Source organism: Prunus dulcis, chromosome 3, assembly GCF_902201215.1.
Source record: "Prunus dulcis chromosome 3, ALMONDv2, whole genome shotgun sequence".
Taxonomy (NCBI): Eukaryota; Viridiplantae; Streptophyta; class Magnoliopsida; order Rosales; family Rosaceae; genus Prunus; species Prunus dulcis.
The window spans coordinates 1,825,309-1,842,510 of record NC_047652.1 but is presented as its reverse complement, the minus strand read 5'-3'; the positions used below and the strand labels follow the sequence as shown (position 1 = coordinate 1,842,510).

Genomic DNA, 17,202 nt, shown 5'->3' with positions numbered 1-17,202 from the left:
CATGTAGCTTATCTATTTGTTATTCTTAATTAACTTAATCCAAATTAAACAAAGCTTCCCAGGTTTTCTATTCATAGTTGTTATCGACGGCTTAAACAACTTCAAGTTTGGTATGAACTCGTCACTCTGGTTAGGTACTCCTAAAACTATGATTTTCATAGGGAGTTGCTCATCAACTTGGTGACAACAACCACATGACAGGGATTTGCTCATCAACTTAACTAGCTAAATTATATTCAATCCGAATTCGCAATCTGCCAACCGAACATGTTAGATATCATTTTTTCGTGTTTCTTATAATTCAGCACTCATATAAAACAATAGAACTTCATAACTTTTTTCTTTTTTTTAATTCAGAAATTTGTGGTGCACCTGGGTGAGCTTCACCTATCCGGTAATTACACCGTGGTGCAGAGACTTGGAGTTAAACCTGAAAAATCTTATGCAAATCCAGGCAGTTGTATGTTAATGTAGCACATTGTCAAATAAGAGTTTGATGTTACTGGATTGAAGAGCAAGACCAACTTTACAAGAACTTGAACAACCAAAATTCCTCAAAGGCTTATAATGCAATGAACACTTATTTCCAACTCTTATTATAGAAACACAATCCAAAAAATACACATCAGTTGGCTACAAGCACTCTATCTTCAACTCCTGTTATCCATGAACAAAATGTACAATACCCCCATTAGGGGTAGAGGTCTATGAGGTGAAAGACCCTAACTGCCACCATCTGGTTTTTCTTCAAGGAGGCTTATACTCACATCAAGGCTAAACTCATCCAATCTTTTTAACTGTCGCATCATTTAGGATCAAGATAACTTTAGCTCAATGTCACAAATTAATCCGAGGTATTTAGCAGTGCAGTATAACTAAGCCTCATCATAAAGGAATTTTGTCAGGCAGAAATAGGTACCGGAACCGTGAATCAAATGGCAGAATGCCACAGTTGCGCGAACCAAGCAAACTTTGTCGCCGCTGTGATATGGACTGTTCAACAAAGGTGGCTTGGTGGGGTGGAAGGTAATGTGATATCCATACAGCCAAATTTGAATCATCCACAATGCCCTTGGCAAAGCAGTGCAGCATTTTTGGCACCAACAACCTCCCCTTGCTGCTAACCCCAACTGAAGCTCTAACGAAATCACGCTGTGCTTCCTGAAGCTCGTCCCTCACATTTTTAGCAGTGTAGATCCTTACCTGTGTTTATTTATTCCATGTCAAAACATGTAAAATACAGCTCAACTTCCAAATGGAAATAAAAATTAAACGATCCTTCAGGAGATAGCAGAAGTGTAGATATTACCGCTGGTGAAGAGTACATTCCACAGCTTAATGCAAAGGTTATGAGTGGTTCATACACATCAATTGCAGATTTCCGTTGCTCATCTGATACCTTCAGCTTGTGAAGGGCAAGAAGCAAAGCCTGATAAATTATCACTAGAATTGTCAGTCAGGGAATGAAGTATATTACGGTAATAAATTCAAAGTTAGTTGGATGAGATTGTTAGGCAAAGTTCATACAATTTGTGGTCTATGGAGTGGTGGTTTCATCTTCAGAATTACATACTCAATGGCAGCTGCGCTGAAAGAATGACCGCCAACAGTGTAAGCTGCCTGTAAAAGTACAAGACCAATTAATACAGTCTAAGCATGAAAGCCAGTAATTCTTTGTTGAGTAGTAGATTTGAAATAACAATCTTTTACATAATAGTTTCATTGACATCCAGAACTTGAGAAATGCAAAACTATAGAAAGAATAATTTAAGAAATCAGACCTTTTGCATCAAAGAGAAAAGCTTCAAGTCACTTCTAGGGACTCCATAAGCTAAATAAGCCTGTTTACAGGAAAACATATTCAACTCCACAATTTTGCATGCATGCTTTGCAAAGTTGACCAATGCGACATATACTACACATGTTAGAAAATAAAGGAAACTTACATGCATAATTAGTGCATTGTATAAGTTAATCCAGAAAGCAATCTTCTCATTGCAACTCAAATGGATAGGATTTACTTTTGCCAGTTGCTCGACCAGTATTCTGTTCTCACAATAATTATTCCGAAACAAAAAAACAAAGAAACAAAGAAATTATTTTCAGAACAGCTCTATATTCAAACAACAATTTAACAATTCCCAGAAAAAGGTAAGCGTTAATAAAGTTCAAAAATTGTTTATACAGTTATACTTGTCTGACCTATCTACAATCAGAGGCTTAGATGCCTACATCAAGTGAGTTACAATAGAACCTTAATTGACACTGAAATTGACAGAATATTAACTGAAGCAAATGCAAGTAAGCTATTTAGGAATTATGAATCAACATCTTTATGACTTCATATCTACATATAAATTTTTTTGAGAATCATGTGGGATCTATCAATAGCTTGGGGATTGCTTCGAATTAATACTTTACTCAACCTGGAAGGGGGAAATGGCCAATATGAACTAAAGGTAAAGCCTGCAAATTTCCTAGAACATTTTGATATAATGACCATTTGAAGTATATTTTATATTTTTCACAATAGCAGTTTCTTGATAATTTCATATAGTTTGCCAAAGAGAGACAATACAAATTCAAAACAAGAGCTTAATAAAATTTTACCTGAACCTCCTCAGTGCTCCTGCAGCATATTCTAATTGCTTCTTCCCAACTGACATCCAAGAAACTTCACTTGCTAATCCATAGTTCCCAATGTCAGCCCAACTCAGTTTCCCTCGAACTCTGTAGGGATCACAGGCATTCTCTGAGGCCAATACTTCTGAGTTACTCTGTATATCAACCTGTGGGCTCTGCACCCATGATGAAATCATTGACCGTTCAGATGATGACCACCATGAGGAATTGGAAAGATGCCCGCGTGGTGACAATGAAGAGGAGTAGCTCTCTTGTGCAGGAGATTTTGATGGTATAGCTGAATCAGCCAAAGATATGAATATATTTTTCATGCATCTGACCATATCCTCTGACAGTTGATTTGGATGATCCCAGAGGCCCTTGGAGGGCATCCCTTTAGGAATTTTCCTGTACTCAGCAAGTTGAAAAGATTTGGGATCCATCTTCCAAGACATTTTCATATCATGGCAACTTGCAACCGAGTCCTCTGCATACTGATAATCATAATAGAATGTTATGCCATGGGTTTACCATTTAAGCTCTTCAAACATTAAATACTATCTGAACATTAAACACTAACAGATACCTCAGTTACTGACTGTCTAGAAGATGCTTGGCCGCTAAGTTCTGATGGTTGATCTTTGGTCTCCTGGCATGAGCCATCTTCAGAGGAATGATGTATTTCAGGACTGGAATGATCTGAAGACCTCAAAGAAGATGAAATCTGGATAAAGTAAAAAGGAAGTTCATTACGCTGCAAGCCATTTGGCAAAGACAAGATGTTATGTCAACACTTTACTACTAAAAAAATAAAAAGTATTCAGTTCAATCTGAAATAATAGCTGCTAATGGTGTTCGATCATCCAGAAAAAAATCCTATACGCTGCTCATGGGGTTTTTTTTAATAATAAAACTCCCTCGTGCTCAAAAAGACTAGCATGTGAATGAGTTCACCTTTTAAAGCATCATTTCGGGAGTTGGAATAATTCCACATTTTACTATTTGATATCATTTTATCATCTAGACTTGAATATAAAACTTTTGACTTGATTAAAACATAAATGTTACTTTGAAACTTAAGCAGCTGGTTTCAACTTAGAACTTTATCTGAATTGAAGTATCTTACACGCAAACTTCATGACATTAACTAAGGATATTTTCAATTCTAAGGAGGAATAAAAAAAAACTTGCAAAGTAAACAACATGATATCTGCAAAGCAAGTAGAAGGTATACGTTCATAAGCTCAAAGAATAATAGCAATGCCATCAACATCAGCAACATCCATACTCTTTTTCTTTGAAGACATTGGACAATCTTGGAACAATTTAAGAAGAAATCGAAAGGTGTCCAAAACAAGGAGGGAAAGAATAACAGCAGAAAATATACCGGTAGTTTCATAATGTCAGAGGAGTTAGGAGACGTTGACTGAGGAGATTGATGCCTCAGACGATATTCTGCAAGCCTTCGTTCATTTCTTTCTTGACTAAGTTGGAAATGCAAAGCAACCAACTCCTGTTCAAGTTTTGAAACTGTAACCTCAAGTGCAGAAATATTGCTTAGGAGCTCTTGAGCCTGTACAAGTGGGACAAAAGACTACATCACAATCTAAAATCCCAATTTGAAACCTGGCCAATGGTTAAAATGGGAATAGGGATGGGATATCGAAAAGAGGAGTTAAGGAAATCATTCAAGCTCAGAAGAAAACAAACACTTAGGTTTCCCCATTTCATGTAACTGTAGCTCTAAGAAAAAGTTAACCATAAAAGTGACAAGTTATACTCTATCAAACAGTTGGTGTAGATCCCACATCATTCACAAACCATGCCCTAGCATGGTATATGAGTTTGATGTTGCCTCTTTCCAATAGCCTATGCTTTCAGGACTGGCCTGGGAGAATTATAGTTGGTATCAAAGCCATTACTAGGCTGCATCAATTTGCACGGAGTGGAGCACTAACCAACCAACAAGGTTCTGTTGTTCTGTACAAAAGGGCCCGACATAGTGTGGCGAACATAGAATCCAACTAAGTCCTGGTTTAGTAAATGAGTTTGATGTTGCCTCTTCCCAATTATTTGGGCTTCTGTGAGAGGCTTGGATACGTTACATTTGGAAACATCTTAGATTCTTTCATGTCATCATTCCACAGTTGATTTATTACAGTTAGCTTTCATTTAACTTCTATAGCAATGGAGTATATAGCATGCCTCATAAAGCAGTTAAATTTTCTGGAGGGATTCTCGGGCTAACTAGTGATCAACCCAACCAATAAATAGTTTAGAATAAGCGATTACACAGAATTACCCTTCCCACTCTACCTAAATGCAACAACAAAGGGGAAAGACAAGAAATACTAGTGACAAGATCAAAGAGATTGAACAATAGATATATCCTCTACAAAGAAATGTAGCATATAGAAGTAATGTAGTGTGCGTTAAGGAAATGTAGAGCTTCAACAATATATCCTCAAAATTTCCCTCCCCATGTCAATAGTATGTAGAAGAAATGTAGTTGGCATTGAATTACCCTGAACTCTATGATTGAAATGTCTCATAGAGGGTTAGTTTTAGGACTTTCACTAGAATGTTCAGCAGATGATTTATGAAAAGGTGAAGTTAAATAAAGAAAATATAAATTAACAAACAGGACAAAAAGGAAAACATACATAGTAAGGAAGGCCTGACCAACTGGAGCATTTAATAGCATTTTGTTCAATTGCATTTTCCAGAATAGCATGTAGCTCTAGTTCTTCTCGCAGCTGTTGTTGCAACCTTTGTACCTATAACAGGAGCAATTACATTGGTGAATTGTAATTTGTGACTATGAAAAGGATGTCCTTTTAAAAGGTTAAATATCGGCTCTTTGACATTATGGAAGATATTTAAACAATTAGATGTGCCCTAGCTGCGACATTCCTATCCAGAAATCATATTCATATTTTTTAATTCCTATCTGCAAAATTCTGTCATGATATCATCAGTGTAGTCCATCAATTCAACAATTAGATACACCGAATTCAAACTTTCGGGCATCTTCCAAGTCCAAATTTGGCATGACATTGCAGAGGACCTTCACAAGTTACCAACAATTCTCAGTGGCTTGACACTTGGGGAGATCCACTTTCTATGGAAATTCTTTTAGCATGCCATTAGAAACCTAAACTAGGAATTTAGCAAGAGTTGAAGAAATGTTATCTACTGCGTAAAACAGAAATCCCTGGAGATGGAAATAGACATTGAGAACAAGCCTACTAAAATCCAGGTCCATATGGATAATTAAGCATCCAGGACACAATCGGAAATTTTATACATTCTCTCACTGGTTGATAATGTTATACATCTATCTCCTAAGTCACAAGTCTTATTGAAAGTCAAAGGCAATCTTTCGATACCTACTCTGCTCCCAACACTTCTGCACTGAACCCCATAGAAGATGCATAAAGAATAGTTGTACAGAGACACAATTAGTTGTTTTTTGCTTCTTGGTATGAAGAAAACTTACATCCTGTTCAAGCTGAAATCTGTAAGGGTAAGTATCAATGTCTTTAGTGCACGATCCAAATCTTCCAATACCTTCAACAGGATTGCTCACCTAAAGATAAAAACAAGCAGTGAAATATTTGAAGCAATTGACTTCAACCATGGAGCGCAAAAGGACAAGGAGGAGAAAGTGAAGACAAAAGAAAACTATCTAAATAGCATAAATTCAACTAAATATAATTTCCAAAAAGGTCTCAATTTGCTGAAACACAAATCAAGTTTACCCGCATGGAAGATAAGTCCACCAGTTCTTACCTGTGAAATTGTGTTATCACTCTGAAGTTCTTTCACAGAATCTAACTGAATTTCTGAATTACATGTGATGCTAGAATGCGAATATTTGCAAAGAGAAACACTTCTGTAAAATGCAACCAAAGAAAAAATAAGAAAGCATCATTAAAGAAATAGCTTAGAGATCCACTCCATATATGAAGAAAAAAAAAAAAACAATAAACAATAAATAAAAGGTAGAGTAACTACAAAGAACAAGAATGAAAACTTACTGGTTCAAGCCAGTTTGCACAAATGGTGAGTCACACATCCTGCGATCATAGACTTTGGCGTTTATCACATAAGGCTCATCCTGCAATCACCCAAAACAGATTGGCTTCTGGTACTAGAAGCTATATGCACGTACATACAAACAAGCATCCCCAATCCTGCAAATCCACTTCAAATGTAAAACATCTGGCTCTTTTGCATTTTCAAAAATGAGGAATTTCAAGACTGTTTTCTGGTAGAGTATCTGAGTGTAGCTTGGAGGCATGCCTAAGTGAGATGTATAATTTTTTTTTTTTAAAAAACACTGTACACCTGTGAGCCATATAAAGACAAACAAACTCATGAATGCACAGCTACCAGTCATTTTCAACACAACCACACAAATATTATCAGGACAGATTTATTAGCCCAAATTTCGGTTTCGAATTAAGACAGAACCAACCAAAACCCTGAAGGATTATGAAAAAATGGGAAAATTTGGCAAACAACCTTCTGCACTTCCAACATACAGCAATCAATTACAATTTACATTTCATGAAATTCAGAGCTGCTAAAAAAGCAGTCATTTACAGAGATCATGAGAATATGATATCTCCGACAAGAAACAGGCAGAATGATTAGATTAGAGTAAAGGGGCAGTTGATAGGACACGAAATGCAAAATATAAAAAAAATGCTAAAGAACAGAAGTGGGGCACTCGCTAACCCTTGTGCAAGTCAAAAGTCGCTTCCATTGTGAGTTAATAAGACGGCAATCTCAAACCTACCCTCTGAAAGTTTTCTAAAGTTCATTTGGAGAGAGGAAGTGGTTGCTTTTTGCCCCATTTCTTTCCTTTCTATGGAATTAAAGGAAAAAAATTCTTTTTGATTGATGCCCATGCCCATACCCCATTTCTTTCCTTAAAAAAATTCTTTTTCATTTCACACATATCATAATCTGACTGAGAAGGGTACTGGTTGTATCACTGTGTTTTCTAAAGTGCAAGTCAAAAAAGGCAAAGGGGTTTGCTTTGCAAAAGCTTCCAAACTATAGGATATGATGAACTAAATTACTCAAAACAAAGAAGCAGCAGAAGATACAATTCCAGAGGACGGATCTCAGTGGTCCCTGTTGCCCAAAAGACCCCTCCTTTCATTTTTGATACTGATCACAATATGACCCATAAAAAATTAAAAGATCCCTCTTTTTCTGAATGTTCAACAAGACAAGAAGTAAAACAAAACAGGACCATGCAGGACCGTTTTTCAGCTGCTAACCTCTCTTTGATTCAATTGGGTTTTGAAGATAGCTAGCTAGCTATATATATTTAAGGGGAAAATGAAAAGAAAAAAAAAGGCTCCAGAAATGAAAAGGGGTTGTTACTTGTTAGCTCAAAAATAAGTAGAAAAGCAGAAAAGGAGCATACATATAGCCTAGAGGAAGATTCACCAACTAGCAAAAGATCCTCTGCTTCTTGAGAGAAATGCACAAAGACCCTGAATCTGAAAAGACCCCAACTTCAACTCAAAAGCTTCTCTCTCGGGATCCCTCTCTAAAACGCCAACGAGGTAGAATGCCACAGTGTTGCATCAACCATATTCTCCCTCCAGAAATTCAAATCTTGTAGACCTCAAAAGTGACAAAGATGCGGCTAAGCAGCTAAGACTTTGATTATAAGCAGGATTTCGTGTAAACAAAGAAACAAAAAGTTTGGAGAATATGGAACTACCTCCAAACAGCTAAACACTAAAATAGTATCTGCCCTTTGACTAACAGTGACAACATATCCAATAAAATATATAGGATAATGGGCTTCTTGTTTCTTGTTTGCTCTTGTTTTTCTGTCTGTTTATGCACAGAGCCTAGTGCAGCCAAAGAGAGATACTTGGTTCAAATTTGGTCATGGAAAAAATGGTTTTGCATAGAGAGAGAGAGAAACACACACAAATAAGTAGATATTTTCAGAAGAGTGTTTGAAATTTGAAATTAGGAGAAAAAAAAACCTATTTGCCAGAAAACCATGCTGATTATGTTATATGGGTATTTGAGCCCCTGAGTGAAATTGCACTCTCCATCTCCATCTGGTCTAGAGATGCGTGAAGTAACGCATTTATTTGATACTTCATTACAGTAACAGACCTACAATTAACACAGCACGAGGAATATAATATAAGGCAAGGGCATATTGGGTAATTTAAATGTTCCCGTTTTAAAGCTTTTGTGTTTGACTTGGGGATATTCTGATTCAACCTAGTATTTATAATCATGTTTTTTATTTTTTAGTTAAAATTTAACTAAAAACACACAAAAATTATTTTAGGAGATCTCTATAAAATTTAAACTCCAATCATACTTTCTACTTTAAAGAGTCATAAATACTATAATTATTTTTTAGTTCAATATGATTGGTCCATCTTTACAAAAAATAATATACATAAAAAGTTAACATTAATTAAAATAAACTACGCATAAAACAAAGCAGCATTAAATTATGAATAATGCTATTCTTACCACATTTGTATATCACATTCTTATATCATCTTATGTGGCAGTTGAGGTGGACAGCCACATCAATTAAAATTATTTATTTTTTCTTTTCTTTTATGATTTATTCTAGTATTTGTTTTTCTAATTGTCTTAATTAAACACTTCATTGATTTAATTCATGTGTCATATAATATGTGGACATGCCACATCATGTGATATAAAAATGTGAGATAAAAATGTGGTAAGTGTAGCATTACTCTTAAATTATAGGGAGTCACTATGAGTATTTTCTTTCTCCTCAGATTTAGGAGCTCTTAGAGGTCCCCCTATTTTAGGAGGATGCTCATTGTGGATGCTCTTATTTTCCAAAATAGATAAATTGACTAAAACAAATTTTTTTTTAATACAAGCGACATTAGGGGAGGGGAAATTGAATCTAGGACATCGGGTGCATAGATAAATGTTCTTAACCACTTGGGCTACAAAACCCTTGTCAGCTTCTTTTTGTTTATTTTTTTTTTTATATGTAAATGATATTCTACTTTAATCTAATATAAATTACGGGAAGGGGGTTTTAAACTCGGATGCAGGGCTCGTCAATGGGCCGGATCGGGCTAGCCCAACCTAAATTTAATGGGCTTGTGCCGGGCCAGGCCGGGCTTTAAAGAGGAGAGAGAAAATATCAGGCGGGGCGGACCTGGTTTTTTTAGAAAATTCAAAGCCCAAGCCTGACCCATGGGCCGGGCCGAAACGGGCCTACTTCATTCGAAAAAAATCATAAACTTAATCATAAGGGCATTTTAGTCCAAATTTGAGATTAAACTCACTTAATTTCAATATTTTCACATCAAACCAAATTCATAAAACACCTAATAAAGTCACACAACTTAATAAGATTTTCCACAAAAATAATAAAACCAAGTATTATTTTTGCAGTTATTACATAATTAGACCGTAATACGTTTTAAGAAATCATTTTAAAAAATAATAAGTATCAAAAAGATATTTTTTTTAAAGGATTGTATGAATAAATATGCAAATGTTTGGTGATGTGTTCAAGAAAAGCATGATTATATTTGGTGGTATGATTATGTTTCGTGATATGATATGTTGGTCATCTTATTTATATATATAATTGTTGTATAATAATTGACACAAATTAATGTGCTAATTATCCAATTATAAACTAGGAATGAGTAAAGAAAAGTAAATGAAATGAAACAAATTATATATGTGATTTAAGTAATATAATCCTAATCCTAAACTCTTATTTATACATAATTATATATGTATGCGGGCCTAACGGGCCGGGCTTTTATGGGCGGCCTAGTTGGGTTTTCTTGGGCTTAATCGGGCCGGGCCGAGCTTCTGACACCCAAGTCCAAAGCCTAGCCCAACCCAAGGCGTGGTGGGCCATCTCAATGCCCATAACGGGCTAGGTGGGGCTTTTTTCGATGAGTCGGGCGGGCCCCCATCGGCTATGAGCCCGCGGACCAAATGATGAGGCCTAGTTTTGAGTGTCCATAAAATAACCCTTGGGCTGTATCTTCAAGGCAATCATTGGTCTGCAACTGAATGGCCCATTGACACTCTTTTTATTTTTATTTCCTGAAAATCACTGCATGAAGCCCAGAGAGAGGCATAAGACCAAACAACCTAGGCCCGTTGAGCCTTTAGTCACTGATCCATTAAATTTCCGTTCTAGTTGTTTATGCAACTGCTAGCTCCTTCTCTTCCAAATACTTTTCAGACTCCAGACATGCAATATGTACATTGCTGGTTATACATATGCTTAAGTGGTGGAGCGTGAAATTATCATTTGTTCTTATCAATTCATATGTGGCGTTAATTTTTATGATGAGTACATGTTTATATTAGGTGTACAACACATTTACTTGATAGAAACAAACATGTGTGATTAGTTTTTGACAGATGCCTCTCATGCAATGTGCACAAAGTTGGCTACACAAACGCTTGAGTGGAATTATCTTTTATTCTTACTAATTTATATGTGGTGTTAATTTTTATGAGTTTCCTACATGTATATATATTATAAGTGATTGGCGACGCAAACGCTTGAGTGGTGGCAACATAGACACTGCTTCACATTGTCAATGCCACCATTTCCTTGGCGAACTCCCAAGAAAATTTTGTTAGACCAGAACTTATTTAAGTTGGTAAGAACAATTTACAGATTGAGTTGCTGACATAAATCACATATATGTCCTACCAACATACACAAACTAAAGGAGAGAAAACATAAACATAAAAGATGTTCTGGCTTTTTCCACCCAAAGAAAAAAAAACAAAAGATGTTCTGGTTTTGATCCTGTCCAAAATTTACTCCTCTTTTTCAGAATCTTACATGGACTCTGTCTTTGCTCGAGTTCTGGGAAGTCCTTCCTCATCGATAGCTCCTCGAGTGTAGTCCAAGTTCATCCATGAAACTGAAGTTTGAGGCTCAATATCTGGTGCTTCATCAATGATCCAATCATCCATTGGATCAATTTCCTCAGCCACAATGCCAGTCTTCACGCCTGAGCAAAACTGCTGCAGGTGCAAATTATAGTGAACAAATGCGAGATCTTTCAGCCGTTGTTGCTCAATAGGATTCCTTCCATTTGTAACCAGCTTCTCAGCCAGAGTCCTTTTGAGCCCATATTTTGAAGCGCCATCACAGTTTTGGCTCAGAATTCGAATGGCAAACCGCTGCAGTTCAGGACATTGGTGTCCATAACAAGACCACCATATAGCTGCAGTCAATTTAACATAAAAACTTAGTTTCAAATCTTGGTTTTTGACTGATCTCAAAACTGCGGGCTTAATGCCTAATTGTAACAGAATAAGAAAACATACAACAGAACTTCCCTTATTCATTTGTTTATATTGATATATTCTTTTACCTGGAGGAATGTTTCTTCCTTGATTTCTGTCTCTCCCCTCTTGAAAACTCCCTTTAGCAAGTCTATACTTACTGAATTGACGTGATATTAAGACTTGAGTTTGATAATGCTGCACCATTTGTACAAGAGAGTACAGAAGGGCAAATGCAACCTCAGGATCACCATTGAAATCCCTTGTATAGAAGAGACTTGGATTAAGATAATAAGCAGCCCCATGGAGAGGACTATGGAGATGATTGTCCCAAATCTCATCAATAACTATCCAGAAAGGCATGTACTTGGATTTTTCGTTTTTAAATTCTTCTTGAATGGTCTCCTTCACTTGATCCATGGTTTCATATATGTACCCCACGAGAGGCTTGTCAGCCTTAAAGATCAGATCAAGAATGCGGATGAGTGGCATAGCTGCTTTCAAGACCATCCAAGCTCCAGTCCAGAAAGAGTGATCCTCCACCAAATCTGCAACCCTCTTGCCCTCTGCTCTTGAGGCCCAGGGTGACATGTTCCACTCAGATGAGGAGAACATGTCTTTCAGATTCTGCTTTTCTGATAAAATATTCTTTAAAGTCATAACCGGCATTGCTGACCTTATCTTGGAGGGCTGAATTAGGTCCCTACCAAGGGTATGTTTCTTCAAAAGCTTCAAAACTGTTGCATGTCCATGAATAAACTTTGTAATAACCTTGGCCATATCTAATATCCTTTTAACAGAGCCCATCATCCCAATCTTCTCTAATATCAGCTCAATGCAGTGAGATGCACTCACTCCCCAAAATACACCTTTGAACCTATTGTTGAAGTCCTCCTCCCCAATACCAGCCCAGCCTGTTGTAGAATCTGCCACTACCTGGACCACATTTTCTACCCCCACATCCTTCATAATTTCCTCCAAAAGTGAATATATGGCATCAATATCGAAGGATGAAATATCATGGGTGCAAAGATAAATTGCGCCTTCAGGGCAATTCACCAAAAAGTTAACAAGCTTTCGATCCTTTTCATCGATCCAACTGTCCAACAAGATGCTGCACCCAGTGGTAGCCCATGATTTTCTAATCTTTGTCACATATTCTGTAACCTCCTTTACTTCATCCTCAAGTATCCAACCTCTGAGCTCTTCATAGCTGGGGATCTTGAACTCCCCCAGACCAGGACCAAGGGTAGAATGTATCATGTTTTTGAAGCTAGGTGAATTTACAGCAGCAAATTCTAATCCTGTTTCATATAAGAATCTCCCGATGCACTTCCCGGCTTTCCTTGATGCTGTATCATCTATTGTTTCCTCATTGCCACCTCTTTTTGAGCCTCTACTTCCATTGGAAACAAATACATTTCCTGTTTCACCATCTTCCAAAGAAAATTCCATCTCTTCTTGTTCTTGGCTTCCATTCTGAGAGCCAGAAGTCTGAGAAGTTTGAGGCTTATTATGCTTAATGCCATTTGAGCTAGGACTGCTATTCGTCCTCCGGGGAAGATCAGGGAAATGCAGCTCCATATGTTCCATGCCAAATGTTTCTCTTTTTCTCTCCATCAACCGGTTTCTCATCAGCTCCCTCACATCAGCAGGAGCACTTGGACATGGCACTACATCCCCCCGGATTCCTCCTACATGGCACTTCAAACGGAATGAACCACTCACCACCTTACCGCAGTAGTTGCACGCCACTCTACCCTTTTTTCTATCAACAACTGTACAATGCTCATAAACGTTGATGGCTTCACTACCGCTACCATCCATTTTTCTTTTCAAATAAAACCCCCCGATTTCACCTCAAGATCTTTATGTCCAATGTGTACATCTAGTGTTTCAGCAAGCTAGGCCTGCAAATTCACCTCAAACACTACTAAATCATACAATCAGTATGTATACATCATAAACACAATGCATGTAACTGATATGAGTTTGTGATCACAAAGCAAATAATTAGACTAACAAAAAAAAGGGATTCAAACAGAAAAATTATTCCTTTTGCCCACCACTTAGCCACCACAAGAAGAGGAAAGAAAGAAAAAAAACCGATCTTTTTCTGGCTCATAAGGAAAAAAAGAACCATCTTTTGGGCCTTCTTTGTTATTTATTTTCTCTCTCTCACGGAGAACCAAAACACTAAGAACTGGAACCAAAAATAATTTTGTTATGTAGAATGCCGTACATGGTATCATGGTATGCAATAAGCATCAACAAAAATGGCACTCAACAGTCACACATACATGCACACACAAACAAATAAATTTTGAAAAAAAAAAAAAAATTAACAAAAACAAAAAGAAGAACAGAGGAAGAGAGCCAAAAGACATTGTTATACATACCTTGACAAAGTGAAGAGTGAAGATGGAGCTGCCATGGCTGTGATCAGGAAGAGAGATTAGATTAGAGAGCAAAAGGGTAGAAGAAAGCCAGAGTCTTGATCAGGTGTGGCTTAGCTTGCAGGGGCAGTTATGAAGAGTCAAGAGGATCAAAAGGGTGGTGCACAGTCTATGACACGCGCTCTCTGTATCAGTCGCCTCGTCGTCTCGTCTCTCCTCTCTCTCATGCATTTTTTAGCCCAGTAGTGTTTGTGATTTCTCAGCCCCACGCGCAGATGTAATGTGCCTGTGACACAACGCTCCACCCAAAATTGAATTGGTTCTTTTTTTGGTCTCAAGAAATTTGAATTGATTTGAGAGCATTGCTTTGTACAATTTTTTCTTGTGCTTTGAATTTGGAATTAGCAATATGGAATTTTTTTTTTCAATTAGGAGTTTATCAAGCAAACCAAATTGTAGCCTATTTAGTTTGTCCTCCTCATTAGAGAAAATGAGGAGGATGATACTCGAATTCTTATTGTAAGTGGTGTGGAGTTAGTGTTTATATTAATTGAACTCTAGAATTTTTCTTACTTTTCTTTTGATTAGTTTTTCCTTCTTTCATTACAATGCATAAAATTTGCATGTATTCTACATTATTTTATTAGATTTTCATTGTTTGATGTTAAGTATATCAAAGTAAGTGTGCACATTATATGCATGTAATACGCGTGAAATTTGGTGTCAGATGATGAATCTCACATATTAGTGTCAAATATACCACTATTATTATGTAAGTTAGACGCATGTAAGACACATAAATCCAATATATCTTTAGTATTCAGTTAAACACATATATATTATACGTTAGGCGCATGTAATACACGTGGAATCTACTGTCAGATATTGGATCCGATGATACTAGATGTGTTATGTTAACATGCGATATATCATTGTTAATGTGTACGTTAAGTTAATTGCATGTAATACGCGTGGAATGTATCCAGCCAAACAACAATAAATTATTACTTTAGACTTCATATTTTGATGCTGAGCTCTAACTCTTTTTAATATGATTTTCTTTTAATTAATGTGCACCCTAAATCTTTAGTTAACAAAAAAGGAATTGAATTCAATTTTGGAAACCCTCCTCAATACAAGAAGTGTATTGCCACCAACATGAAACATAAGCCCTTCCATAACTCTCCCTGCTCCGTCTCCTCAATTTGTATCCCCAAACATTCCTTCTCGGATAACCGGAGATTCATCCCAAAACTGTTTTTCCAGTTCTTCCATCGATCACACCACGTTTTAAGCTTTCTGCCCAAGCAAATAAAGGGTTACATGAGCTAGAATGCCCAAAACCCTAGCCGCCGCTCAGAAAACCCTAACCCCTTCTCTCCTTGCGAGAGACGTGTTCGTACTTTCATTACTATGTTTAAAATTTCATTATAATGTACAAAATTTCCATGTATTCTACATTATTTAATTAGATTTTCATTGTTTGATGTTAAGGGCATCCACAATAGGCTCCTTAAACCACCTTCTTAAACTAATTTTAGGGAGGAATTGGAAAAATACAACTCTAACCATGCTCCCGATCCACCTCCTAAAATAAAGAGACCTCTAGGAGCTTCTAAATATGATGACAGAGAAAGAACTTCTAGAGATGGACCAATCATATTGAATTAAAAAATATTTATAGTATTTATGATTCCCTAAACTAGGGAGTATAATTGTAGTTCAAATTTTATAAATAGTTCTTAAAATAACTTTTGTGTGTTTTTAGCTAAATTTTAACTACAAAAAATGGAGCATGATTGTAGATATGGTATACCAAAGTTAGTGTGCATATTAAATGCATGTAATACTATAAGATGATGAATCTCACATATTAGTGCCAAGTATACTACAATTATTATGTAAGGTAGACATATGTAAGACACATAAGTCCAATATGTATTTTGTGTTTAGTAGTCAGTTAAACACATATATTGTATCGTTAGGCGATGTAATAAGCGTGGAATCTAATGTCAGATAATGGATCCTATGATACTAGATATGGTATATTAACATGCGATATAATTGTTACTGTATATAAGGGCGGCCCTGGCATGGTGCAAGTGGCGCTACTACACAGGGCCGTCGATTTTTTAGGGCCCCAAATATTAATATTATAAAAACTTTATATATACTCAAGTGTACAACACATTGACACAAAAGTGTATTTGGTGGAGATGGTTTCTAGTGCATATCCCTTAGTACAAGGCCCATGTTTTCGTCTTAGTGATGTTATTCTATTTGTATTTTTATTCTTTTTTCATTATAACAACAAAATTTTAATTAGTTTTTTTTATATAAAAAAAACAGAAGCACGTGAAAAATAAAGGGGGAAAATCCAACTAAACTAACAACAGTATATATCACATTCATATGATTTCTCCTTAAAAACAAGTACTTTCTTCCACTCAAAACAAAAATTCATGCCTTCTTCTTTCTCTTGAACTCTTTTTTTTTTTATACCAAACATTTATGAATTTATCAAATGAAAATATTAAAAAATTTATGAATTTGATTTGTGATTGTTATTACATGCTAATTGATGATGAAGTTTTGTTATAACAAAATTATTTTATGACATTAAGTAATGGCAATTTTTTTTAGTATTTTCATATTATATTATGTGAAAGCTCCAGTTAAAATACGCATGGAAGGTATCCAGCCAAACAACATCAAATTATGACTTTCGACTTCGTATTTGATGCTGAGCTCTAACTCTTTTTCACTGATGTGCACCCAAACTTTGCGGTTAACAAAAAGGAATTGAATTTTCAATTAAATCAGTTTTTGGAAACCCCTCAATACAAGCCCGCATTTTTAGAAACCC

The 17,202-nt window shown here is 36.3% G+C and overlaps 2 protein-coding genes across 7 annotated transcripts; both read right to left on the bottom strand.

Moving 5' to 3' along the window:
• Positions 1-550: 550 nt before the first annotated feature.
• Positions 551-8,415, bottom strand: LOC117623315. 4 transcript variants are annotated; one of them, XM_034354247.1, is made up of 13 exons: positions 8,066-8,415; positions 6,663-6,818; positions 6,415-6,517; positions 6,122-6,211; positions 5,286-5,399; positions 4,010-4,195; positions 3,209-3,346; positions 2,611-3,116; positions 1,947-2,046; positions 1,782-1,841; positions 1,528-1,620; positions 1,310-1,429; positions 551-1,203 (listed from the first exon to the last, which is right to left on the bottom strand). In XM_034354247.1, exons 2-13 carry the CDS (start codon positions 6,698-6,700, stop codon positions 886-888), a joined length of 1,866 nt encoding a protein of 621 aa, XP_034210138.1. In that variant the 5' UTR covers positions 6,701-6,818; positions 8,066-8,415; the 3' UTR covers positions 551-885. The 4 variants fall into 4 exon arrangements, with proteins under 4 accessions (XP_034210138.1, XP_034210137.1, XP_034210136.1 ...); XM_034354246.1 differs by lacking the exon at positions 8,066-8,415 and adding an exon at positions 7,150-7,337; XM_034354245.1 differs by lacking the exon at positions 8,066-8,415 and adding an exon at positions 7,231-7,337 and having other exon boundaries at positions 6,663-6,742.
• A 2,835-nt stretch (positions 8,416-11,250) lies between these two features.
• On the bottom strand, positions 11,251-14,518 carry LOC117622398. 3 transcript variants are annotated; one of them, XM_034353056.1, is made up of 3 exons: positions 14,340-14,518; positions 12,030-13,873; positions 11,251-11,879 (listed from the first exon to the last, which is right to left on the bottom strand). In XM_034353056.1, the coding sequence occupies exons 2-3, from the start codon at positions 13,765-13,767 to the stop codon at positions 11,488-11,490; spliced, it is 2,130 nt and encodes a 709-aa protein (XP_034208947.1). In that variant the 5' UTR covers positions 13,768-13,873; positions 14,340-14,518; the 3' UTR covers positions 11,251-11,487. The 3 variants fall into 3 exon arrangements, with proteins under 3 accessions (XP_034208947.1, XP_034208948.1, XP_034208949.1); XM_034353057.1 differs by having other exon boundaries at positions 12,030-13,870; XM_034353058.1 differs by having other exon boundaries at positions 11,419-11,879; positions 12,030-13,850; positions 14,340-14,455.
• Positions 14,519-17,202: the final 2,684 nt, after the last annotated feature.

What these genes read in the sequence shown, in the direction of transcription:
- LOC117623315 (XM_034354243.1), bottom strand. An exon ending in ACAATGCACTAATTATGCAT is followed by an intron (nt 1,842 to 1,946) that starts GTAAGTTTCCTT and finishes TCCTGTAAACAG; the next exon opens with GCTTATTTAGCTTATGGAGT. An exon ending in TTTTCTCTTTGATGCAAAAG is followed by an intron (nt 1,621 to 1,781) that starts GTCTGATTTCTT and finishes GTACTTTTACAG; the next exon opens with GCAGCTTACACTGTTGGCGG.
- LOC117622398 (XM_034353056.1), bottom strand. Translation starts at nt 13,767, where the DNA reads ATGGATGGTAGCGGTAGTGAAGCCATCAACGTTTATGAGCATTGTACA. An exon ending in AGGAAGAAACATTCCTCCAG is followed by an intron (nt 11,880 to 12,029) that starts GTAAAAGAATAT and finishes AATTGACTGCAG; the next exon opens with CTATATGGTGGTCTTGTTAT.